The 27,468-nt window shown below is 37.4% G+C and overlaps 2 protein-coding genes across 3 annotated transcripts; one reads left to right on the top strand and one right to left on the bottom strand.

Annotated features, from left to right (window-relative positions):
• The first annotated feature begins 7,012 nt into the window (after positions 1 to 7,012).
• Positions 7,013 to 12,207, top strand: LOC141643168 (uncharacterized). 2 transcript variants are annotated; one of them, XM_074452209.1, is made up of 5 exons: positions 7,013 to 7,933; positions 9,366 to 9,402; positions 10,139 to 10,375; positions 10,469 to 10,516; positions 11,465 to 12,207. In XM_074452209.1, the coding sequence occupies exons 1-5, from the start codon at positions 7,617 to 7,619 to the stop codon at positions 11,921 to 11,923; spliced, it is 1,098 nt and encodes a 365-aa protein (XP_074308310.1). In that variant the 5' UTR covers positions 7,013 to 7,616; the 3' UTR covers positions 11,924 to 12,207. The 2 variants fall into 2 exon arrangements, with proteins under 2 accessions (XP_074308310.1, XP_074308311.1); XM_074452210.1 differs by having other exon boundaries at positions 7,037 to 7,933; positions 11,472 to 11,969.
• A 104-nt stretch (positions 12,208 to 12,311) lies between these two features.
• On the bottom strand, positions 12,312 to 17,751 carry LOC141643167 (chloroplastic group IIA intron splicing facilitator CRS1, chloroplastic). Its single transcript, XM_074452208.1, has 8 exons — positions 16,827 to 17,751; positions 15,706 to 16,156; positions 14,839 to 14,969; positions 13,760 to 14,110; positions 13,525 to 13,681; positions 12,880 to 13,169; positions 12,729 to 12,788; positions 12,312 to 12,583 (listed from the first exon to the last, which is right to left on the bottom strand). The coding sequence occupies exons 1-8, from the start codon at positions 17,643 to 17,645 to the stop codon at positions 12,560 to 12,562; spliced, it is 2,283 nt and encodes a 760-aa protein (XP_074308309.1). The 5' UTR covers positions 17,646 to 17,751; the 3' UTR covers positions 12,312 to 12,559.
• Positions 17,752 to 27,468: the final 9,717 nt, after the last annotated feature.

Here is a 27,468-nt window from a genome sequence, read left to right as displayed (position 1 = left end):
CATAAAATCTCACCAAACCGAACCAAACATACTCCTCATATGAAATAAGATAGAACATAGGAGCAGAAACCGTCTCAAACAAAATCTCTTTTTTTTTTCTTATCATCATCACGTTTTTTTTCTTTTTCTTTCATTTTCAATTTTTTTTTTCATTTCTTCTTTTTTTTTTCAACTTCTCTTTTTTCTTCTTTTTTCACGTCTTTTTTTTTTCATCATCCTCCCTTTTCTTCATAAATTACCAACTCCGAATCAACAGAATATGCGCCAACATTTGATACAATAGACAATATACCGCAGAACAATCTAAACTAGCTTGACAAGGCAGGCTAAATTTGGAATGTAGCTAAGGGTCAACAGACAAATTTGGCTAATGTGGAGTTAAATGGGTAAAAATGAAAGAAAGGGAAATTGTAAGCACCTCCCTGCATGTGACACCAACCACTAACCCGAATGTATGACGGCAAAAAGCAATTGAATTTCATATATGTGCAAATTGATGATACATGATATGCAAGGAGTAACTACTCACAATCCTACATGAAACTGGTCATAAATGACACCAGTTTATAAGGCTCTAATTCCTTAGAAATTATAAGTAGGTTGCCAATATTTCAGGTCAAGTCTATTCGTTCAGCTAAATTTAAACATAAACTCGTAGATTATGCAATCAGACAAAGCTAAAAGATAACAGTTTAATGCAAGGCTTAAGCAAAAAGACAGTTGCAGTGCAATTTCATCACGGAAATCGACCGTTCCGACTCAACCTATATGCTAAAGTAAACGTGAAATTTTTTTGAAATTTCCAACAATTTTTCCAATTTTATTGAATTTTTGAATTTTTTTACGAAAATAAACAACAATGCAAACATAAAATAAATGTGATAACTGAAATGCAGATAAAACAATATGCAGACACAGATATGGATGCATAACCTCCCCAAACCAAACCGTACAATGCCCCCATTGTACCAAAACATGGAAAGGAAATGCAAACTGAAAGAGGAAGAGAAAGTAAGTGCGGAAAAACTCACAAAATAGCGCGAATAAGGGGACCTCCCCAAACCGACCATGAAATGGGAGGTTGCTAAGGCCCGGAAAACCGTCTCAGGAAGCTAATCCAAGTCAATAACACTCGATCAAGAGGGATAGTAGCTGATCGAGTAACATGGGCGTCTAAAACTGCTCGATCGACTGGAATAGTGGTCGATCGAGTGGATTTCTTCCTGCAGGCACTCGATCGAAAGGAATAGTAGCTCGATCGAGAGGATTTCTCAGAAAAAGTACTCGATCGAGTGGAAAAACCACTCGATCGAGTGATCCTCAGCGTGTACCTGCAAAACACAATGAAAAACAGCCCGTAAACTAACAAGACAAGCATACTGAGATAGTCTATGGTATAAAACCATTTATTACAACTTAAATGAAATAAAATGCAGAATAAAATCTCCGGGTTGCCTCCCGGGGAGCGCTAGCTTCAGTCAGGTCCCAGCTCGACCTTCTTTTTCTTCGAGCCTCTAATTAGTCACAATCAAAAAAGCTCAAAGCGCGCAGCAACCTGTCAAATAGCTGCGCATGTGCTACACAACAGCATAAGTAGCACCAAAGTGGAATCAAGAAATAGGAAATGAAATTAAACAACCGTTTGAGTCTAACAAATTTCCTATGTGAGCTCCTAAATTTATCCACAAAATAAAGGAGCGCGGGAGCAATTGTCAATATATAAGGGTCCCGATTCAGATTAGCAAACTTGAAATGATAAGGACGGTGAAAATTCATTAAATTATGCGTCCACATATGAGAGGGTGTAGCATTAAAAGAAGGAGCACAAATTAAACGAGGCAATATACTGTTAAAACAAACAATAGTGAAATTATCGCTTACTACCTCGGGTTGGTCGCTCTCAACGACGGAATTACTAACAAAGGAATGGATTACCTTATCCGTGCTAGGAGCAATTACCGTCTCAGCTGCTTCTTCATCAACCTCCTCAGTGGAATCCACCCCGTAAATCGCAGCTTCAAGTGTATCCGACTCGGCTGTGAATAAGGGAGGTTCACCGTAACCTTCATCATCGTCAAACTCGTCATCCAATATGAACCCAAGTGATGAAGTTAAGCTCCCAATGGCCAAATCAGTCGATCGAGCAGAATAATCACTCGATCGACCACTTTCCTCCCGCATCTCACTCGATCGAGTAACAAAATCACTCGATCGAGCACTTTCCTCATGCATGTCACTCGATCGAGAAGAGATATTACTCGATCGAGGACTTTCTTCCCTGTCTGTGGCTGATATCCTTGCATACACTCTAGAAATACGATAGAAAGTCGTCATCCGAAATATAGAAATCATTTTCAGCATTGGGCAACGCGGGTTCTTCATGGGAAAAACCGCTCTTGGTCAAGCACACCTCTTTTGGTTGCCGAGCTACCAACCCAGCTGTTAACCGAGCAATTTCAGACTGCAACTCAGCAATTTCAGTGACTTGAGCACCCATATGTCTACCAAATTCCAAAACTAAGGATCTCAGCTCCGCGATTTCTTTTTTCTGTACATCACGAGGATCTTGTTGCGGTGGCCATTGATGGGGTGGATGTGACGGCACAACTACAGCTACATTGTGCTCAGCAGCACCACATCCCCAAGATTTCTTCCTTTCCCAACTAGCAGGTTTCTCAGCTTGGGCTTCAAACTGAGCAATTAGTCGGGAGACAGATGTCATCTTGGCAAGAGGGATCGAAGGTACTCAAGCCTTCCCTTCGATAATCTCCCTCGTGCTTTGTCTAATAAACCTGTAAGCCTATCAAAACAAAGACTAAAGAAAAAGATAAGAACGACCTCAAGGTACTTAGTCTTCCCTTGAGGCGAAAGGACAAACAAAATAAAACAGATAAAAAGCGTCGCCTCCCCAAGAACGGCGCCAAAATTTGATAATTTGTCGTTTTGTACCAAAAATAAAAACTTAAGTTACTACCAACAAGTCGGTAAGTAGGGTCGATCTCCACAGGGAGGCTAAGTTGCTATCTATCTTTTAATTCGGTCTGTCGGTGTCACGAGAAATGGGGTTTTGATTTGATTTAACTAACTGGAGACTAAAGCGAGGGAAATAAATAAGAGAAATTGACAAGAGAGAAAGGGAGTATGCTAGGAGTCGGTCTACCGTGGCAGCTATCGGATCTTATACTATCGGGAATACTAAGGCGATTAGACTATTGATAAGAAGAGCTATGGTCGTCACCTTTCGGTCCTTAAACCGCCCTAGAGCGTAAAACACTTAACTTTCGCCCTCACCGCAATACCCTATTGTAATTAAGCAAGCCTTCCCTTCCAATCTTTCGATCTAGGTCGGGGTTAACTAGATTTATGGTCTCCTGCATGCATTCATTCGACCGGATAACAATTAAATTGCCTAATACAATTCTTATCGCAAGGCTAATCTATTTAATACAATTAAAACATGCTACCACGGCTTCCCTAATCCTAACATACTAGGGGAATTTAGCTAGACATAGAATTAATAAGAGCAATAAATAAAGGGGGAGAGGGAATAATAACCATTAAATAAAAAGAGAGAAAGGAAGAAAGAATTACTTGAATTAAAGAGATCCTAAATGAACAGAATAAAAGTAACAGTGTATAGAGAAAAGGGGAAGAGCAACGTGATCCTTGGATGATTACAAATGACAACCTTTACTCCTATTTATAAGAAAATAGGAATAGGATTAAACCTAATGACGGAATTAGAGCTTAAAAGCCCAACCCACAAAGATAGCCACTCGATCGACCACTTAAATCACTCGATCGAGTGAACTTGACTTCGAAATTATTTCGATCGACCTAGAATAGTGCTCGATCGAGTAAGGCTATAAAGGAACTGGTCGATCGACTAAGCAAACAACTCGATCGACTGATTATTGCACCTAGAGCCACTCGATCGAGTGGTAAACTACTCGATCAAGTGGATATTGACTTCAGCAGCTTATAATTCTCGTCAGTTTGACTTTGACTTGTCCTTTTAGCGCCCAAAACACCTTCACGCATCCCAAAACAGCAATATTTCCCGCTCCAAATTATCTCTTCCTCCAAATGCATGCTAACGGACGGTAAATAGCTTGATTTCACTCCTTCCGGGTTCATTCCTACAAATAAGACAAATAACCCAAAGTAGCATATTCGGGGCATTTCGTAGCATAAAACCACGATAAAGGCATAGAAATACGTGCATAAAATAGGCTAAAAAGACTATATAAAATGCACGTATCAATGATTGTTGCTTCCGTGAAACTTGCTTTTTTAAACTATTACTCACTGGAGGGACTATTATATTATCTTTTCCCATTTTCATCTCTAACCACCATTATTTCTCTCCAATTTTTAGTTCATTTAGCTTATATTACTCCAATAATAATTAGGGTTATTTAATGAGAATACTCCAACCTATAGGGGTGCTTCTCAAAATACTACAAACTCTAATTTAACTGGCAATATAGTCAACTATTACACCCTTTCGCTTTTAATAGAATTGAGCATTTATTAACTTGTAACAACAGGTAAAAAAAACCCACATTTTTCATTGTAGATGATCTTCAATACCTCCTCTCTATTCTAAAATTTCCAGAAACCCCAACTTCAAATTACCAAAAAATCGATAAAAACCCACAACAATCCTAATTAACCCAATTGAATTTATGACCATACAAATTCACAATACCAAATACCAAATCTCAACAGCTATACATTAAAAAAAACAAACTATAAAGAGCTTTTATTGTGTTCCTATCAATTAAGCACTATCAGTGTACTCGCCCTTCTTCTTTTTCTCATTCTCACTCTCCTTAAAAACACTAAAGTTGGAATAAATTGACCTTAAAAACAGTACAAACCCAGAATACCAGATCTTATGTTTACCATTAATTACCAAATCTGATACAACACACACTAAAACTTGTTTCGTAACTTCGTCATTAATTTCGCCGCGCTTTCTGCTAATTCATATGCATAGAAGAAGATAGAGGACGAGAGTGAGAATGAGAAGAAGAAGGTTTCCGCTGCAGCTTCTTCTTCTTTTATTTGGCGAATGATATGGTGTTGAAGATGTTCTTGCTGAGATTGTTGATGGTGATATATGAGAGAAGAAGCACAATCACGGAATTTAGGTTAGGGTTAGGGCTAGGATTCGGTGGTTGTGTCAGAGAAGCAATGGATTATGAGTGATGTTTGGAGAAAATCGAGATGATAAGCGAGATTGAGCGGATGGTGATTTGAAATTGGGGACGAATGTGGAGGTAGATGATGATGAGGAGCTAAAGGAGGATGATGAGGAGCTAAGGAGGTAGAGGTAGATGATGGTCATATGAATGGAGATGGTAAAGAGGGATTAATTGGAGGAGATTAATGGGGTTTGGCATTCTGAAGATGAAAGACTATTAAAGGAGTTGCTGTTTTCATAACAAAAGTAAAAAAAAAGGTGAACGGAGAAAAAAAAGAGGGGGTTAAATAGAAATAAACCGGTTCAGCAGGTAGCCCGTCCACCTGTTTTAGTAAAAGGGAATAAGTGTGAAAGTTGGGTATATTGGTAGTTAAAATAAAGCTCGGAGTATTTTAAGAAGCACCCCAATAGTTTGGAGTATTGTCATTAAATAACCCTAATAATTAACCTCATCTAAAGCGAGCCCTATAATATATAAACATTAAAGATTTTTTTTTTATTGGATATCCATTATACGTTATTTGAAATGACAACGCCAACACGCCAAAATTATGATAAAAATTTGTTTTATTGGTAATTGGGCTTTGGGAGTGTTATATTTTTATTCCAAAGTAAGAGTCCAATTAGTTAATCTTAATTATAAAAACCAATCAATTAACCAAAATTTATAATTAGTCATATAAATGAACATATATTTTATTAGTTATACAAATATAACATATATGCGAAGTAGTTCGTCCACACTCTTATATATGGTCCATTATTTGTTTAGTTCAGGGTCGGACAAAAATCAAAATAACGTAAATCGATCGACAATAAACAAGACCAAATACATTTAGGAACTTAGGATAGGTTTGATGTAATACTCTATATTGACAAGAGAGGTTCTTTATGTAAGGTACCTCATTGAAAAAGTCAACATCTATAACAAATGACTAGGAATTAAAGGGATTGGAAGTATTACTCCTATTAACAAAGTATACCTTTTTTTTGATGAAAATCTATCATCATAAGAACTCCACAGTTAAGTGTATTTGTAGGGCAGTAATCTTAGGAAGAACGACCACCTGGGAAGATTTTTAGTATACGTATGAGCGAGGCAAAAATGTGTTGAAAAAAGATTGGGGTTGATCTGTCGGCCATGTACAATAGCCAGGTGAGTGGTGAGTTACCACGGGTTACCATTTCCGATCCATGTTTGGGTCGGGGGTGTTGCATCTTATCCTAATCAAATTGTGCGATCCGGTTTGGTCTCACTTCGAATTATTGAACGAACAATCTCAGATAGAATGGTAGATCTTTCGATTTACTATTAGTTAGCTATTTACTTATATCCATTTACGGTGCTTAGTCAATTGCTTATGAATATTATTTTAGATAACTAATTATCATATATAGTGACTTATTTTCCCGTATAATTTTAAAAACACACCACTTGAATACTTGATTAGTAAGCCCACTTGTTTGAGAGAAATTATTCAAACAAGCAACATCTCTTATCGAGTTGGATTATATCCTTCACGAACCAATCCAAGTCTGTTAGATTCTATAGATTCGTGGCAAAAGTGGATTTGAAAAGCTTATTTGTGATAAATTTGGTTCTATATCGATGTAGATTCCGAATCACGATTCTAATTCACTATTCAATTATGACCGATCTCTTAAAATGAATCACGAATCTAAATATCCCTCATTGTTATATCATCTCCTTTCATTACCAGAAAATGAAAAAATCAAATCTTATTAGATACGGTAGAAAATCACAGCCAAAGATAGAAACTACTCCATAATAATAGTCCCATTGAATTAGTTGTATTAATCACAAAGAAGTAGTTAAATTAATGCAAGAGAGTAGAGTAATAATCACCCTTGACATTTGCGAGTCAGCCATTGTAGCCGTCATCAAAGGACCTCATCTCCTCGTCTTTTCTTTTCTTTTCCTTTCTCTCAAAAGCTGACTTCCTTCCTTCTCCAACGTTCACAAAAACCCTCCCCACTTCTCCCGAAGATTCCTTTCTCTCTCTTTCTCTCCTTTTCAAACATCAAACTTATCGCTCAATCAAACTATCCTTAATTCTTTTCTGGGTTTAGAAATTTGAGCTCAAGTCATTTACGCTTAAATAATTTCTAGGTTATTGAATTTGAGCTAAAAATTTAATCTGGGTTTTGAGTATTAGCTCGATTATTTCTGGGTTATTGAATTTGAGCTGAAATATTATTACCTGGGTTATTGACTTTGACCCAAAATATTTTCTGGGTTGTTGAATTTGAGTTGAATAATTTCTGGGTTATTGAGTTTGAGCCAAAATAATTTGTGAATGATCAATTTTGAGCTGAAATATTATCTGGGTAGTAATTAATTTGTAGAAATAAGTTAGGGTTTTGGTGGGTTTCTGATGAGGAAAAGATGGGGGGAGTAACATCGTCAATCGCTGCGAAATTCGCGTTTTTTCCACCATCTCCGCCTTCGTATACGGTGGTTGTTGCCGACGCTGAGGAGGATTCCGCCGAAAAAAAGTTATTGATACCGGAGGTTTTGCTGAGGGATGGTATAGATGTACTTAAGTTGAGGACTAAAAGAGGAAACGACGTCGTTGCTGTTTATGTGAAGCATCCTAAGGCTTCAGCCACTTTGCTGTATTCTCATGGCAATGCTGCTGATTTAGGCCAAATGTTTGAGCTTTTTGTTGAGCTTAGTAATCGTCTTCGGGTTAATCTTATGGGGTATATTTCTTCTACATAATAAGTTCAATACTCTAGTTGTATGTATACAGTAGATATATGTGTATGTTGATCGTGTCGAAATCCTGGATTTTCTTCGTTATATGTGGATATATGTATCTGAATATGCTAACTTGATGGTTACCTTTTGTCGAATATGAATTGTGGATAATTCAGTGTGGTAATGGCTTGATATTTCATGATATAATTCTCACAGTGGTGTAGAATTTACATTTAAACCCCTTACCCACCCTGGTAGGTAACACTTTTAGAGGCATTGGTGGTAATATTTTAGTTTGTTTGTGTAAATGGAGCGACAATGGCAGTTTTCATGGTGATAGGTTTCGAACAAGGTCCTGAATACCACCTCTCTATGACTTTACAAACTACTCTGTTGCGAAGCTAGCCAACATTTGCGATGTTGATTCTTAGATGAATGAAACTGTACTTGTACCTTGATATAATGTCTATTTTGTGCGATGATGTGAGTCAATAGAGAAGCCAGAACTCCAAGAGCAGAGAAAGAGTGGGTTAATTAAGCCGCTAGAAATCTTGGCTGTTTTGTAGGAATACAAATTTGTTTTACCAATAATGTATCAAGGTTAGACATGTAGCATATAATTCTTTCCTCGCCACTGTTCCTTATTTTGATGTTGCATTGATTAATAAAAAAACAAATCGCCTTCGTTAGGAAATGTTACCACATTGGTTATATTTGTTGTGAGATTAGCAAGGGTGGTTTAGCATCATAATTCACCGACAATCAAACCTTTAAAGGTAGAAAACATTTGGAACTCAATTATTTGCTTTGGCTTGATGGGATGTATCACAATTAAGAAAATATCTAAGACCCCGTCTCTATGCAGTGCAATTGCCAATTGGTGGTTTAGATCAATAAGTCGCTTAATGGCTAAGTAATGAAGTTTATCAGAAATTGATTCTGGTGATTCATATTAAGTGGTTTTTCGGGGTCTACTTTCTTTTTAGTGTTTGTTTTTCAGGGTCTTCTTTCTTGTTATCTGGAGTTGGGGCAATAGGAATTTGTTAGCTATATCTTTGAAGATTATACACTTATCCTGATGTTTGGCTAATGTTGTAGCCATTTTTTTTAAACTTATACATTTCATTATTTCAGCGGACATATAAGACGGAGATTTATTAGATTTGTTGATAAAATATCTGTATTGACTCCAAAACTCTCGGAGGATGGCCAGTGATTGGAGAAACCGAATAGCATTGTGCAGTTTTTATATTTGTTTGTATTAGTTGGTCTGCTTGGTATCAAATGAAGTTCTGCCGATTCACGAGTCTAGTTTTTGCTATTGACAATTTCGTGTCGGCATGACAATTGTTTGCCTTTTTTTTCGTCGAATTTGCATGTGTGCTATTAAGTTGCAATTTTATTGATTGGTACCATGTTCCCGATATTTTACAGGTATGATTACTCTGGATATGGACAATCAACTGGAAAGGTAATGTGTACTGTTGTCTCTAATTTGCTATTAGTATCTAATACAGTGTATTTACTATTATTAATTTTCAAAAATGAATCTTAAATGCCTCTTTATCAACTCATGCTTAGAGTGTTTTTTGTTCCTCGTCTATTAAATCCTCTTGACTTCTTATTTAGTAGTAATACAGTAGAGAGGCTCACAGGCCCTCGTGCATTATATCACATCATCGTTCCATTCCATATACTCCGTATTATGTTTCTCATAGCTTTACCTTTTTTGTTGTTTGACTTCCATCCGTATTTGCTACATTAACGACGTCGTCTATAGGATGTGGATCTTGGTTTTAGTTCAAGCTTTAAACCTATACTCTTTCTAATGTCTATGGTTACCTTTAGCACAGTTCAAGCTCATAGTTCGAGCTTTGAATCTGTCTAATCACATAAGGATACGATTGTTTGAACTGAGGATTCCTTCATGGTTGCTATTAGTTGCTATATTGTCATTTCTCCATGATAAAATTCAGCTTCAAAAGTTGGTTAGGAGAAAAAATTGCAATTTGTACATTAGGTCATGGCTCGGGAAACATCATATCCCCTTGCATTGCAGATACAGGATTGGTCCAGCTCAGTTTAATACGTGTCCGGTGAATTTGATTTTGTTTCTTACTGTACTAGAATAATGACTATGATTTAACTCATACTATGATGCTTCTTGTAAATCATGACATAACAGCCATTGTTTTTCCTTGGAACAGCCTACGGAATCTAATACATATGCAGACATTGATGCTGCATATAAGTGCCTCAAAGAAAAATATGGGGTCAAAGATGAAAACTTGATACTTTATGGTCAGTCTGTTGGGAGCGGTCCTACAGTCGATCTAGCAGCACGTACTCCGAACCTAAGAGGGGTAGTTTTACATAGCCCTATTCTGTCTGGTGTGAGAGTACTCTACTCTATCAAAAAGACGTACTGGTTCGATATTTACAAGGTAGCAGGAAGAGATTTTTTTTTTTTCTGTTTTTTCTGCCCTTGAATTCTTGTACTAATAAAGCTTATTTTCCGCATTGCTTTTTTCTGTCAGAATGTCGACAAAATTGGCCAAGTGAATTGTCCCGTCTTGGTGATTCATGTAAGTCGACTTCTATCAAACAGTACTCCGTACTCCATATCTCTTTTAGAAAATTTCAGACTTGCTCAGTTGCAGTGAGTTCATTTCATAGTGGTCTGCTGGGCTGTATAAGCATGCACCTGAGTCCTGAAGTAGTTGGCAATTTCTTTGAAATTAGTTATTCTTAGGAATATGGGTTGGTCTCACATTATAATGACATTACACAGTGTTTTGATGGGGGTGGATGCTGCTGGGGCGAATGTTGTTTTGAATGTAAAATGTTGTTTATAGATCAATTTGAGGAGGGGGAATACGTCGGTGGTTATAGTGTTGGTGTGGCGGTGTTGGTAAACGAAAAAGGAAGTGAGGGTGGTAGTTTGGTTCTACCATAACTTGTCAAGCAAGGAGCACGATGGTGGTTTTGCATGACTGTGGTCGGCAGAGAGAGATCTTCGGCAGCCGACGACCATGGTGGTGCGGCGGTGGTCGCCGGTGGTGAGCTTTAGCTGGTGGGTGGTGTATGATGTATGGAGAAGGCTGACATGTAAATTTTTAAGTGTGTGTTATTTCGAAAATGAAAAACAATCTCCTGAGAAGAGAGTGCTTAAAGTTGGGTTTATTTTGGAATTAAATGTAGTTAGGTTTATTCGAAGACAATGGGTAATAGTTTGGATTATTCCAATTAAATAACCCTATCCGTTGTCCGCCTATGATAATATTATCACGGGATTGCCTTAAAAACCCTACCTATATACCCATTCACGGACAAAATTAAACAATAATGAGCTCATTCATTAGGAAATGTGTCTGTCCAATAACAATATTATCGTGTGATAATTTGTGTCCACTCTTTAGGAAAAAAAAAATCTGAGGAAGGACGTTATGCTCTCTTCCTCTTGTTGGCTTTTGGGAGATTGTGCGCCTAGAAATGTCTTTTGTAACTGTTGTCGATAATTTCACCTTTCTCAGGGAACAGCTGACGAAGTTGTTGATTGGTCTCACGGAAAGCAACTTCATGAACTTTGCAAGGAGAAGTATGAACCATTATGGCTTAGTGGAGGCGGACATTGCAATCTCGAGCTTTACCCCGAATACATCCGACACTTAAAGAAGTTTGTGTCATTTCTCAATAAATCCAAAACAGGCACTACCGGGTCTAAGATAGCTAATGCAGAATCTTCAAATGGATCTTCCAAGGAATCTACGGTAGAATCTGACTGTCAAATCAAGGCATCGGAAAGTCAGAGCAAAGCATTAACTACTACAAAACCAGACACATTTGAATTGAATCCCGAGCTTCCAGAAGCTTCTAGAAACAGTTTAGACAGCCGTCTCGAGAAATCGAAGAAGAGTAGCAAACCTGAAAAGTCGAGAATGAGTACAGATCAGGTCGACAGATTTAGGAGAAAGAAGGGATTCTTATGGTGACTCAAAATTTCTAGCCTCTCTAATTATGACGTCTCTGTTTGGTGAAGGTGGTTTTATGCCTACACTTGACACCAAAGAGTACTCCGTATAAATTATTATCTTCTTGCGCTGTTTTTGGGTTACATACTCCCGCAACAGCCATAGTCATCATCACAAAGAAGTTTCCTGTTTTTTTTATGCAGTGTATGTATTTGAATGTGTTTTTCAAGCGAATCCTTGTCAAACTGTTAATCTCTCTTGAAATCTGAAGAATGGTACTCTATTTCTGAGTACAGTCGCCAATTGTATGTTGAGACTTGAGACCTCAATCTTTCTAGTCCAACAGTCCTGTACGAGAAACTTCTGGCAATGCAAATATTCTGCTGATAAGGCAGAAGGACAAATGATGGATTCAGAAACGAGATAACTTGTAGTTATACAGCTCTACATTGTATTCGTTTATGTACCATATGAAGAACACTTCCCAATACAAATATACAATAAAAGGATTAACAACTCAACATTCTTCAACATATACATACAGCTGTATGGTTCTTTTTCAAATCAAGAACCTGTTGTGAGAGTGCCACCTTTGCAAGATCACAGATCATTTCATATTTGCAATTCACTTTCTCAGAAGCCTTTCACAACTTTTCATCATTTTCCCCCCTCTAATTCACCCTGCAAAGTTATCCGTCAGTCAATAAGTTGTTCCTTCACTGTTTTTCGAGTGAAAAGAAATAACTGAAGTCGAAGACAGAACACATGATAAAAGCAACAAGCAAAAAAAAAAAAAAATCAAAAAAAAAAAAAAAACAAGATTTACCAGTTTAAGCCTCAAATCTGCAATTTCCTTTTCTCTTTGATATGCAAAGAATTTGAGTGACTGCAGAAAGAGTGATCATGCAAACAATCATAAATATATAAGTTCTAACAACAAAAACTCAGAAAATGCAAAGGTCGAAAGCAAAACTCACGCCACGTCGCTGCCTTTCAAGAGAACTTTTCAATGCTTTCTTCTTATCAAGGAGATTATCTCCAAACTGCAGGGGACGCTTGTAGTTTTTACCCCTATATATGGTAATAGAATGTCCAACCTTCAACTTGTCAATGGATACTAAGATTCCGCCACTCTCTCTTTCTAGGAATCTAGCAGTATAAACAACCTGCAGAGATTTTCTCTGCATTGTGATAACTTTCACTAGTTCTCTGTGCTTCCAATGCTGGTGAAGACCTTCTATCACTCCGTCAAAGACACCTCGTCTCCCTGAGACCAACAAATTAAGAAAAATCACATCCAGCTATTTTTTTTTATATTTTAGTGACATCATGAGACAAAGAATCACTTTTCTTTGGGTTTAGATAATTATGGGATAAAGAAAAATTACTGCACTTGTTTTTGTTTTAAAGTAGCCGTTATTCAATGCACTTCTCGGTGCAGTTATCATTATCAGCCATCCGAAAAACTGTGTTATTAGCACAAAGGTAAGATTGCGTATATTTGAGCCCCCTAACCCTGCCATTTGCGGATTCCCTTAAGGTACCTGGGTGATATCATTGGCTTTTTTTAATAAAGGCATCTGCTAACATAGATGTAAATATTAATGGCAGTGATTCCGCACCAAGTACTAGGAAATTGTCCATCTTTAGGCCCATCTTCCTAAAACATACTCTCTCTTCTTCAGTAAGCAGTTCTTGATCAGGTTCCGGTTCAGACGGCTTCCATGCGAAGTTGAGTTTCAACAACTCTTGCTCTGCCTTGTTAATTTTCAATTTTAGCTGACAAAAAAAAATAAACAGTTAATTCGACAAAATTAGGACGAACAGAATCACAAGCAGTTAGAGTAGGACTCTTACAATGCCAAGCTTGTGTTCTTGCGTTTTGAGTTGCTTTTTTAACTTTTCTTTCTCAGCTTCTCTCTTAACTTCAGCCTCACTTGAAGTGCATTGTGCATTATAGCAAATGGTTTGGTTATGTTCATATTCTGCCAAAGTTCCAATGATACTTGTATCAGCTGAATTTTTATCAGTAGAATCAAGAATCCCAACTGTTTTAAGCCGTGCGTCTTCTTCATGGAGTTGCCATTGTTGGAGCTCCATTTCACTTTCAAGTATCATGTTTGCTTCATTGCCTGTTAAAAAGTCTTTGCCTCTGTACAGAATGATAATGAATTTGTTGCGCAGTAAGAGAATTCCTCCTGTAAGACGCTGCAAATGAACATATATGATTATATGAGCTTTGATCACAGAAGTAATAACATGCACACTTGAGTTTAAACACAAACTTTTGTAGGTTATAACAATATTACACCTATCGTCCACCGTAAGCTTAAAAATTGAAAGGAAAGTAAATACAGCAACATATGAGTATCTGAACGGCAGCTTTAGGAAAATACTGTACGAAAAACATGTAGGAAGAGTATTCCCTTTTGTTTTATCATACTCAAATTTTCTGTATGAACTTTTTTCTTCTGATCATTGAAAGTTTGTATATGAACAAAAGGTAGCATATCAGGCTTAATTAATGAACAAGAGGCGGGCAGCGGCTATTTTCTGATAAAATTAATGAACATTGTCGGTATTCACATCGACCAACTGACACTTCAAAATAAAACGAAACAAATGCATTTTAGTGAGTCAATTTGCTTGTTTCTTCATCTTATGAAACCAAAGAATAGTAAGTCTCTAGCAACTTCTAATCCCTAGATACCAAAAATTTAGAGACATTATATATCTCGCAAAGAATTCCACAGTTACGCAACGATAACCCTAAGATAGAGGAAGGTAATCAAGGCAACAAATTTTCACACTAAAACAAACATCGTTTTGTAAGACAATTGTCAGTGAAAATAGTGAGTACTTATCTAAGAAAAAAACGAGCTTAAAAATATGAACTCACGCACAATCACTAACACACTCTATGTTCTAAAACCTGCCTTGAGCTCGGAGGCCATGAGTTCATTGCTTGTATTCTGAACTCCCCACTTGATAGCAATTTTGGCAATTACACTTCTCTCCCATAATTTCAGGATGGATACTGCAAGGCCTTGAAGTTTTGAGTTCCTCCCTACAGAAGCAAGAGGTTAGCAATGCACAGCAGATAAACAAAGCATATAATAAAGGGCAAAGCACCTGCATCCTCAGAGGATATGATTCCTTAGCTTAATGAGTGTTAGGATAATTCAAATTTGCTCGAACTATCATATGATTAACAATCCATAATGAATATAAAGTTACAATATACCTTAGACATATTCGCTTCCTAAAAGTAGCAGAATGAGTTGGTAAGATATACGTAATACAATTAAAATAGCGTTGAAGTCCACGAACTACAGAGCAGAGTGTTAGTGGCAAACTGTCTATATATTGCATTAGTTCATTTAAAAGGCATATCTAAAAGAGTACTTAAAAAGTAACTTTTTTTCTACCACTTTTTCAAACTTCCAACCTTACATGAACATTTCTCCAAACCTCTTACTACAAGTTAATTGGTGGAGAAACATTACCATCTACAATCGGATCATGGATGATCTTTATTCTTGCCTAGTAATGAATTTAGTAAGATGGGAAGACTGTTCGTGATACTCGCCGGAAATAATTTTTGCCGAAAATGGCTCTAGGGATAGGGTTGAAGATAATAGTTAATACTATAAGTTAGGGGTTTAGAAGTAAATCTGTATAAAGTACCAAGTATAAGTTTAAGAAAATGGTGTAGAAACGATAAAATTTTCTTAGCTAACTCTACAAGAAATGAGACATTAAACGTCCAAAATATGAAGTGCCATAACCACAAAAGACTGTACCAAGGACAAAGTGTACCGGTAGCTGCTGAGCAAGAGTTCTCAGATATGTGAGTTCATCATCTCTCAATTGTGGCCTGACCTTAGGAGGGCAAAGCCTAAATGGAGGCTTAAATCCAGGAACTACCTCTGGCAGTAAGTCTCCATCCACGGGTAAGGGCTTCGGATACCACCAGTCAATGAATCGAGGTCCTAAGCCATCTAATAATCTATCACCTTCCCTCTCATACAATGATCGATCAATTCGATAATTCGAGAAGTTTCTATCCATGATTAGCCCAGGTGATACAGGATGGTCATCTTCGTTCTGCTGATTAGCAATGGAATTATAGGCTTCTTCTCTAGTAGATCTCAAATTAGTCTTTCTAAACCGTCTCCTCAAAAAATAATCACATCCTCTATATGCAACAAGGCTGTCTTTCCTACTCCACACAACTAATCCTCCTGTTTTAATCTGTGCAACAGAAATGACCATGTATCAAACTCAGCACACAACATTTAGTCATGTACTACAGAATCTTTACTGCAAGATTTAGCAGTTCACCAGTTCATTAGTCATTATGAAGCAGCGTAAATAATTATTATCTCTATCTCATTTACATTGTCTCATTTGACTTTGGTGATAAACCCAGGTAGATTAATAATTCCCCCCGTCATATATTTCTCCATTAATATGCAGAGATACAATTTGATGTATCTATTCTGAGCAAATATTGATTACCGCTGACATCTTGACCGCTAAGGTTAAATGAGGACAACATAAATGGGATGGAGGGAGTACACGAAAGCGGGTAAACAATGTTGCTTCAAACCAAACACAATTCCAAAACAACATACAAATACACATTAACATACATACTCATATCATGAAAGAATTTCGGAAAAACAATCAGGTATGCAACAACAAAATAGTAATTTCAACTCAACAACAACAACAAATACCCGAGTGCCTCAATGGCTCCCGTAAATAGTGGGGCTGCGCAGCGTAACCCTATTAGTAACACAAAGAGGCGGTTTCCAAATGACCCTAGATGAAAATTGCGAGAACGCAGCTACTTCATAGAAATTAAAAACGAACAATACTACACTATATCATAAAAAGGGTAGCAATCTGAAAATCAAACCTCAACAATTTCGCGAGCTCGATCCATATTTCTACAAAGAGGCAAATCAAACTGAAGCATAACAAGCTCATTATTAGCCCAAATAGAATGAACTTCATCAACAACACGTTCAGTAACACCTAACTTCTTAACCTTAACCCATTTCCTCATTTTGCAAGCTTCTCCTCTCAATCTCTCTAACAATTCCTTATCTAAACTCAATTCAGCAGCAGTCACAACTTTCTCTTTTTTCACTCTTCTAAACACCATTTTCCCCTCATTTCTCTCCCATGGCATCCTCTTCTTTCGCCCCATTTCATTCTCCTCATCATCTCCCCTTAAAAACCCACCTCCCAAATCACCCCAATTTTTCTGGGTATCGTCCCAATTTTTGTGGGTAGTTACCAAATGATTGTCCAATTGAAGTTGTTCAATGCTTCGAACTAACTTTTTGACAGCTTTCTTGCCCATTCTTCCACTAACTTTCTCCGTCAATGATTTATCTGATTTATTTTGGTCTGAATTGGGTAATTTTTTCTTGAATTTGGGTTTTGCGAGGTTGATAACTTCATGAGAATCAACAAGAAGAGGACCCTTCATCCATGGAGCAGTAGGCATTCGAATTTTGGTTTTATCTGGAATTGTAGCTTCGCTATTTTCCTGACTGATTTTATCTTCGTCTCCATTGTTGTTGTTGTTAGAAGATGAAAAGGAGGGATTTTGGAGGAAGTAAGAAGTGGCATTTGGGGAAAGTGAATTGAGGGGTTTAAGGTTGTTGATGGTGAATGGAAGTGATTGGAAGGGGAGTTGTGGATGGGATACAAACATAATTGCATTCATTTGAATGGATGGCCGATTGCTAGCTGAAGGATCATCGGTGAAATAATCAAGATATGACCACTGCCACTGCAAGTGCAAACCACGAAATGGTCATCTGAAATTCCCCCCAATTATTATTATTATTACGGTTTTTCTATCCTATGCCCACTAGGCATATAGGATAAGAAAACAAAAAAGGAAATAATTAATGTTTTTATGGGAACTTGCAATATTTCATTATTTTTACTTTTCTTTACAAGAAATACATTTATTTCTTTCCTTTTTTGTTTTCTTATCCTATGCCTAGTGGGCATAGGATAGAAAAACCGTTATTATTATTATTATATTATTATAATTAGTCTTGCTGAAGACGGGTCGGAGCAAGTGACAGATAATGTCACTCACAAAACGGATAGGGGGGACAAGGTGGAGGCACCCCTATGTGCTTCCCTCTCTCCTCTATTTGGGTCATTTGTGAGGAAAAATGGTATCCGTCACTCCAAAGTGACGGATACGTGCCGTCACTCCAAAGTGACGGATACGTGCCGTCACAAATGAGATTTTGTGATATTATTATTATTATTTTTGGATATTTTACATGTACCCTGATGTTTATGGTTTTCTAAGTTTTTGAAATTCTACGTGTATTTAAACTTTTTACTTACTTCGACCTCCAACCAAAGTTAGCTGGCGTGAGTGGTAAGAACTCTCATCTCTTAAACAAGTGCTCAATGAAAAGGCCAAACTTGGAAGGGGTCAACCCATTAAATTGCCTTCACTACCCGGAAGGAGATTGGCTCAGCTGTCGATAGGGGATACTCAGATTGATGAATTTGAGTTAAATTAGTATACTATTTGGTGGGTTAATGAGTAATTGGCGAACTAATAATTAAATGAGTAAGTTATCGAGTAATTGAAATGATAAATAAACGATTTAATATGTCAATTAAGAAACTAACTTAGCAAAGATAATAAATAAAGTCATAGTATATATTAATGTATATAGTTTAGGGGCATACGATTGAATTTCAAAAATATAGGGATAAAATCGGAAAGTGATGATTGACCCCCATAACTTTATGCAATTGTGAAATTAACCTCATAACTTTCAATTAGAGTGATTAGGCCCCATAACTTACATAATAAGTGAAATTAAACCCTTTTGTAGATACTTCATTTCTGCACCTCCCGCAAACCACCCGGTGATGATTGGGCCGTATGTTTGGTACACGGAACGATTTGTGACGGTTCGTAAGTTTATCGTCAAGTAATCGTTCAAACACTTGTGTCTACCTCATAGTCGTCATCTACGCGCCGATACGGTCGTTTTGACAGTAATTAGAGCACATTTGGAGTCCGGGTAAAAAAACCGTCTTCATTTTCTAATAACCGTTTAAAATGCCGAGTCAGAATGTTCTGGAATGTTCCGGATATTTTTATTCCATATTTTCCAATTGAAAAGTCTATCGATCCGAAATTGTAATACTCCGTATTTATGAGTCTTTGGGTACTCTATCGAGTAGGCCTTACTCTGTCGAGTAAGGGTGAGTTGCGTTTTAAAATAGTTTCTGACCTGTTGGGTACTCGATCGAGTAACTAGGATACTCGATCGAGTAAGGGGGGAACTCGATCGACTACCTTAGCTACTCGATCGAGTAGCTCGGTTAGCGGGTGATAATTCGACGGGTTTTGTTAATAACACGGATTAATATATAAATCTTTCCGTCACTTTCATAATACACTTTTACAAACCTAATAACATTAAAAGGGAGATTCAAGTTACGTTCTTCGCATTCATCCGTGTTGTTGACAAATCCCGGAGCTTGAGAGGTCGGATTCCATCGTTCTTTATACCTTTATGATCCTTGCGTCGAGGGTAAGATCTACATACCAATTTTATAGTATTTCGTCAAGTTTCGTTAAACCCTAATTTTGGGATTGGGGGTTTTGTGTTAGTTTTGTGATTGTTAGTAATTATGTGATTATATGTTAGGAGGAGGATTTGTAGAAAAGGATTTGTGATACAGCTGTTGAGACCGTCTGATTGTGTTGCTGTTCCAGGTAGGATTTCCTACTCAGTATTAGTCCCATAATGGGATATTGGTTGATGTGTTGTGATTGGTTGTTTGATATAGTAATTGTATTGTGATTGTGGTTGTGATCGTTGTCTATGGTTCGCGAGGCGTGGCCTCGGCTGAGTGAGGTCACTTGCGGGAGTGGCTTCACGCCCTAGTTTCGCCTTCTGTGGAACCCGCCACAGAAGGGATGTGCACATTAATGGACAGGGTTATCGCTCACTATTTGGAGCGGGGATTTGGTGGGTACGGCTGCGGTCCCCCACTGGCAGGGCTGGTCCAGTGGACAGTCAGTGATTGAGATTGTTGGGATTGGCGTGATTGTGTGTGTGTGACGGTTAAGCTGTCTGTTTATCTTATTGTTGATATATATTGAGTTGTGTGATTAGTACTGACCCCGTTTAAATGTTTTAAAAACTGTGGTGATCCATTCGGGGTGGTGAGCGATTATTGAGCGGTATGATATGACGCGTATGAGATAGGCCGGATGAGTCATCACGTGGCGATTAGAAGTCTTCCGCCGTGTCGACGATGTTTTGTAGCTTTGATAGTTTTAGCATGGAGACCGTCGAGAATCTTGTATTTCTTTTTATCAGTTTGGAATTGCTATGTAATCACTTTAAACTTTATTTACTTTTAAAGTTGTTTCGTTATTGTCTTATGAATATCATGCCTCGGGTAACCGAGATGGTAGCACTTCCATGCCTTAAGTGGTCCTGGTAAGGCACTTGGAGTATGGGGGTGTTACAAATGGTATCGAGCGACGATCCCGAAACTCGTAACCAATGAACCCAATAAACACAGGGAGTCAAATAAAATGAACCCGGGGTAAAAGTTGTAGGAGCTAATGCAAAGACTTGGGAGACGTCCTAAAGTCGCGAACTCACCCTACAATTTTGAACCGGTCACTTTGGGATAGGAGTCGGGATCGCTATGTGTTTACTTTGTGTAGTGTGTACCTGTGCAGTGAAGTGTGACATGAATCAGTGGATGTATGTATGTTGAGAATGGGGAATGTGTAGAAAAGATGGTGATGATGTGATTTCGTAAGTTATTGATTGAAAACATGATAGTTGTTTTACGATATGGCATTATAGAAATACGGAAAGAAAATTTGTTTGATTGGAGTTATACATAGAGTTATGTATACATATATGTTGTTGGTAGTGTTGTACGAGTTTATATAGCTGAAAGTTTGAGTAGGAGCATGAATAATTGGTGGAAAAAGATGATAATTGTTGCATGATAATATGATATTTTTTTTTATAACGCATGTTGTATGACGGAAGAGATTTTATAAGGTTGTTATGCTAGTAACATGTGAATATGATACTTGATGTCATATAATTGTGATTTTGTTTACGTAAAGTTATATAATAAAAACATGTAGGTAATATGTGATTGGTAACTTGAATGATATATGTGCATCGACTTATTTGTTGCTTGGCTTTTGAAGTTAGTAACATGTGGTTAGGGATACTGGTTTTATGAGCATCGATTTGTTTTTGTTTACCATGTTGTCGTTTAAGTTGTTGGGAAGTAAAATCAAGTAGTTGTGTTTTCGATTATAGGGAGGTTGTCTTTAAACTGTTATAACTTGAGATGCATAAATGATTTTAATGTGATTCCAATTGGAGGTGATAGCTTGTCCTTTTACGATTCTAACGATAGGTCACACGCCCAAAACGACCAAGAAATGAGTGAGTTATGACTGTTTTACGAAAACTGGATAGTGCTGAGAAATGCATAGGTACTCGATCGAGTAGCCTTAGTACTCGATCGAGTAGGGGGGACTCGATCGAGTACGTTAGTTACTCGATCGAGTAGCCCTGGTAATTTGTTTTACGTGCTTCTGATCTTCACCTACTCGATCGAGTAAGTCACTTACTCGATCGAGTGTCCTGTACTCGATCTAGTGACCCCTGTTTTGGGTCATATGCTTATCTTTTGAATTCGTTGCATATTATGTTTAATTCAAAGTTTTTATTTTGCTTCTTTATGCATTGTTTTACATGTATGTTGGTCTTGACGCGTAAGTTACCCAATCTTGTGGTGTAGTGAGTGGCACCTGTGGTGAGTATGAGTTCGGTGGGAGGACATGAGTTATACGTGGTTGTAATAGATAGTGGAAAAAAAAGGAAGATTGTTATGGCTTAATTGAGACATAGAGCATGTTTTCTGAGATGAAATGAGATGAGTGATATGAGTGTGTGTTGAGTAACGTAAAAGTAAGTGAATGTGGGCAAGGGATGATGTGAGTCTAAGGAACGTGAGAATGAAAGGATTGAGAGTAAGGATGTGGATAGTGACAACTTGAGATGTGTAAAGAATTATGGAGGGAGATAGTTAAGAGCCGTGTGGGTTAAGAATATACATAATGAAAGTTCGTTTTAAAGGGGTTGAGAAGAGTGGTATATAGTGAACTTTGTGGAGACATGTCGCGGGGTGGAGACTTGGCTTATTAAGAGATGAAACTATTGTGGGTTTTCCTTGGGCAATTAGTGGTATGAAAAGAATTTTGATTTCTAGAGATGTAAGAAGGGAGACGCAATTGTTGAACAGTAAACGTTGATTCTATGGATGGATTAGTGGCAAGGGTGATTGATGACATAATAAGAGAATATTTGTGGTAAGAAAGAGTGAGATGATATCGATATAAAATAATTAGATGTGAGTTTTGGAGCAAAGGAGAAAAAGTAAAACCTAACACTAAAGAGTTAGGTAGAAGTGATAAGGAGTTGAATGGTTAATTGATTTTGTCGAGTGTACAGAAAAGAATGAGGGGAGTAAAACTAGGAAAATGTTGAATTTGAGTTATGTGACATAAAAGTAAGGAATCGTCGAGATGTATGATACTATCAAGAGTAAGTAAGTTAATGATTATACGAAATTTCAGACAACATGATTAATCATGAGTTTCGAGGAATTAAGGGAGTAAGAAGTTGGTGGAGAATTTGCACGATAATAGATAATTGGTGGAGAGTTAGATTAAAATACGAGTAAGATAGTATTGGGAATGATGTTGATGTAATTTTGTTGGTGAATTTGATGATAGTTATCTGGAATGTTAACCGAAGATAGGAAAGAAATCGTGATGTTTAGAGATGAGTGAAAGAGGTTTGATGTCCGAACAGTGGTGGTGTTATGGTTTGTGACTAATGGTTAAGAGTGATGGTATATTAGAAAGGTAGCAATTCAAAAGAGGTTGATTTGGTAGGGACCTGATTGTTGTGTATAATCGTGAGAGGGTATAAGATGTGGTTAGATGAGGCGGATACTAATAGTTGAATAGTAATGGTATGGTTATACTTGGCAGGAAGTGATGGTTGTGCGAATAAGGGAAAATGTGGTGAGGGGCATATGAGTTAAGCTCGGGCGGCAGGTAACCTATGTTGAGTGGTAACTTACGTGATCAGGACTGACCAGTTGGATGTGATTACGGGTCTATGATGTGTATAAATGTTTGTGTGAGGTTTTGACTTCACAAGAAGTGGTATAGTGTGATTATTATAAAGTCATATTTGAATGTTTTGTAATTTATGCTGGGTACGGTATACTAATGGAGTGAGGTTCAAAAGGTAATAATGTGATTGATCTGGCATGGATAGTTAAAATTGTATGTGTATGGATGATACTTGTTTATTCCGTGAAATGGTAAGGATGATGTTCATGAGATTATTATCTGTTTAATTCATATAACATGTTGCATTGTGATTTAGTAAAGTGGATTTGAGTAAGTTTTTCTTGTCCGAGAAGTTATGTTGAGTCAGTGTTTATGGGACTGTGTAAGTTGTGATGACTATCGATGTGGTTGTGGTGCCTCGGGTGGTGATCCGGGCACGGTACCTAGTGTTGTGATGCGGGTATTTTCGCATTGCGGTGTGGCTGTTGGTGGTGGTATTGTGATGTCATCACCGGTTGTGGTGGAGTAGGCGGGATGATTATGATTCGAGTTTCGAAAGTTCATACCAGTCATACATAGATTGTTGTTTTGTTTGATGTTGCTTCCTGTGAGTTTCAGTTTGTACAGATAGACAGTTGTTTTGTTTATTGATGTTTCTTACCAGTTAAGTTTTGGTATGAGGGTAGAGTATGATATGAAAGAGAGTTGTATATGTTTTCGTTGTTGTCATGGTATAGTGACATTCTGTTGATGGGACACAGGTTGTCGAAGTTGTTCTGATACTTTTGATCTTGTTTTAAGATGAGGCTTTAGACATAATCATGGTAAGTGATTGGTGGAACATGAGTTGTACTGATCTGGACGCTGCAGGTGGTTCATAATCAGATTTTGGGACAGTGAGTGTAGGGCGTGGGGAATTAGTGTCATGTTAAGTTTTGTATGATTTTTGCGGTAATAAAGAAAAGAACTTGAGGATCTAGTGTGAATGTACGTAACGAGTGTAGATCGTGAGTTATGCTTTTGGGAGATAGGTGCCTTACATAGAGAGGTATGTTGTTTTACAGTAAGAATGGAGAGTTAGTATGGTGATTTTGCCACGAGTTTTATGGTATAGATTAGGTGGTGTGGCGTATGAGTTGAGGTATGAAAAATGTTTAAGTAAGAAAGCCTTGGATATGTGCATGGCGAGTGTTTAGGTTATAGATGATTATCTTTGACATGCGGTGGTGATGAGAGAATGAAAAGATATATCTAGGATTTAGTATTAGTGAGTTACGAGGACGTAACATTTATCTTAAGAGGAGTAGGATGCGATAAAAGAGATTTTGATGGTTGTACATATGGTAGTATATTTGGAAGTAGAGTGTTGGTGTAGCATAAGGTATGGATTTGTATATGTTGTGGTTGATAGTGTTAAAAGGTCATTGACGTGCTTATAGTAGTTCGATGTTAGGAATGCGAGAATACTTCGATAGTGTTGACAGTTGGATGATGAGGTTATGAGTGTGAGTAAACTTCGAGGACGAAGTTCCTTTTAAGGGTGGTAGAATGTAACATTCCGTTTGATGCTTATGTAGTTGGTTATGTATGGAGTTAGTGTCGGGAGAGTTTATGATGTAGTTGATACGACATCGTGAGCAAGGTGTGGAGGTAGGAATAGTTGGTAGAGTTGGTGTTAAGAGTTCATGTTTTCATGTTCTGTAAGTTGGGGTTTTTTTTTTTGAGTTCTTAGTAGCTTTGTTGCGTCTTGACCGAGTTAGTATGTTTGTTTTTATGTATGGGTTGAACTTCGGGGACGAAGTTCTTTTTAAGGAGGTAAGACTGTAATACTCCGTATTTATGAGTCTTTGGGTACTCTATCGAGTAGGCCTTACTCTGTCGAGTAAGGGTGAGTTGCGTTTTAAAATAGTTTCTGACCTGTTGGGTACTCGATCGAGTAACTAGGATACTCGATCGAGTAAGGGGGGCACTCGATCGACTACCTTAGCTACTCGATCGAGTAGCTCGGTTAGCGGGTGATAATTCGACGGGTTTTGTTAATAACACGGATTAATATATAAATCTTTCCGTCACTTTCATAATACACATTTACAAACCTAATAACATTAAAAGGGAGATTCAAGTTACGTTCTTCGCATTCATCCGTGTTGTTGACAAATCCCGGAGCTTGAGAGGTCGGATTCCATCGTTCTTTATACCTTTATGATCCTTGCGTCGAGGGTAAGATCTACATACCAATTTTATAGTATTTCGTCAAGTTTCGTTAAACCCTAATTTTGGGATTAGGGGTTTTGTGTTAGTTTTGTGATTGTTAGTAATTATGTGATTATATGTTAGGAGGAGGATTCGTAGAAAAGGATTTGTGATACAGCTGTTGAGACCGCCTGATTGTGTTGCTGTTCCAGGTAGGATTTCCTACTCAGTATTAGTCCCATAATGGGATATTGGTTGATGTGTTGTGATTGGTTGTTTGATATAGTAATTGTATTGTGATTGTGGTTGTGATCGTTGTCTATGGTTCGCGAGTCGTGGCCTCGGGCCGAGTGAGGTCACTTGCGGGAGTGGCTTCACGCCCTAGTTTCGCCTTACATGGAACCCGCCACGAAAGGGATGTGCACATTAATGGACAGGGGTTATCGCTCACTATGTGGAGCGGGGATTTGGTGGGTACGGCTGCGGTCCCCCATCGGCGGGGCTGGGTCCAAAGTGGACGATCGGTGATTGAGATTGTTGGGATTGGCGTGATTGTGTGTGTGTGACGGTTAAGCTGTCTGTTTATCTTATTGTTGATATATATTGAGTTGTGTGATTAGTACTGACCCCGTTTAAATGTTTTAAAAACTATGGTGATCCATTCGGGGTGGTGAGCGATTATTGAGCGGTATGATATGACGCGTATGGGATAGCCGGATGAGTCATCACGTGGCGCTTAGAAGTCTTCCGCCGTGTCGACGATGTTTTGTACCTTTTATAGTTTTAGCAGTAGACCGTCTGAGAATCTTGTATTTCTTTTTATCAGTTTGGAATTGCTATGTAATCACTTTAAACTTTATTTACTTTTAAAGTTGTTTCGTTAGTGTCTTATGAATATCATGCCTCGGGTAACCGAGATGGTAGCACTTCCATGCCTTAAGTGGTCCTAGTAAGGCACTTGGAGTATGGGGGTGTTACAGAAATACTCAAGGGGGGGGGGGGGGGGAATTGAGGATTTAAAACTTTTGAAAGCTTTTTCGATTGTATGAATATAATTGATTATTTAAAGTTTATTGATTAAACTTTAACTAATCAACTAATGAATGTAAAACAAAATAAACAAACGAACGAAAGAGATGAGACACACGGTTTTTGAAGTGGTTCAGTTTCACAAGTCGAAACCTACGTCCACTATTCTTGATTAATAAATTTAGTACCTTTCTACGGATTACAAATTTACTAACCCAACTCGTACAACTAACTCTAGTTGTAACTCAATGAGTACCGTTAAATACTCGAGTGACTAACTTACACTAATAAGAAAGCACTAATGATTCTTGCAAAGGTTCACGTTAATGAACAAGTAAGAAATCAAATAAGCACTATTATCTTATAACGATAACTTAACAAATGAATATACGAGTTTAAAACACACGACCTTTCAAAAATAACAAAACGGTTTTCTGCTTTGAAACACACGAATTTCTTTGTGAAAATAAGATCAATTTTTATGCTTAAAGTCTCTACATTAACTGTTGCAAAGAGCAAAGTATTTATAGGAAGGAAAGAATAAGGCAACTCGGTTTCTAGAAACCCTAATAGCCGAAAATAGGAGATATGTTAACAAATCATGTCTTCTATTATTTCTTTCCTAAAAGCCTAAAAGATAATAAAGAATATTCCAAAAGATAGAATATAATCTATTCAATTATTATCTTGCTATAAATTCTAAGATATGATAAGATTTTCTATACCAAGAATATCTTTTATCATAAACAAATATATTAAGTAAGATATACAGGATATGTAAAGATATAAAATCTTTACCAAATATATCTTAGTCTACACGAGATGTCACGGCTCATATGCCTCGTGACTCGTGCAAACCCTAGCTCAATATATGAGTTAGAATTTAGGTTTTTAGAGAGGCTTTGTTGAAACCGTAATTAGTAGCATGGTCTAACTCATAACTTGACCCAAAACGACTACTAGTCAACGTTCAACAAGGAACCGAACTCCGCACTAAACCGGGCTTTATCAAGTAAATACTTTTATTAAAACATTTAAAATAAACTTTAAACAATTTTAAAAACAATTTAAAAACATTATATGTCGTGTATAGTAAACTCAGCATCTCAATGTTATAGTAAGAGAGCTATAACATCGAGCTCTT

Source organism: Silene latifolia, chromosome 2 (genome assembly GCF_048544455.1).
Source record: "Silene latifolia isolate original U9 population chromosome 2, ASM4854445v1, whole genome shotgun sequence".
NCBI lineage: Eukaryota > Viridiplantae > Streptophyta > Magnoliopsida > Caryophyllales > Caryophyllaceae > Silene > Silene latifolia.
Note: the sequence above shows the minus strand (reverse complement) of the source record. Positions and strands in the feature narration are given on the sequence as shown.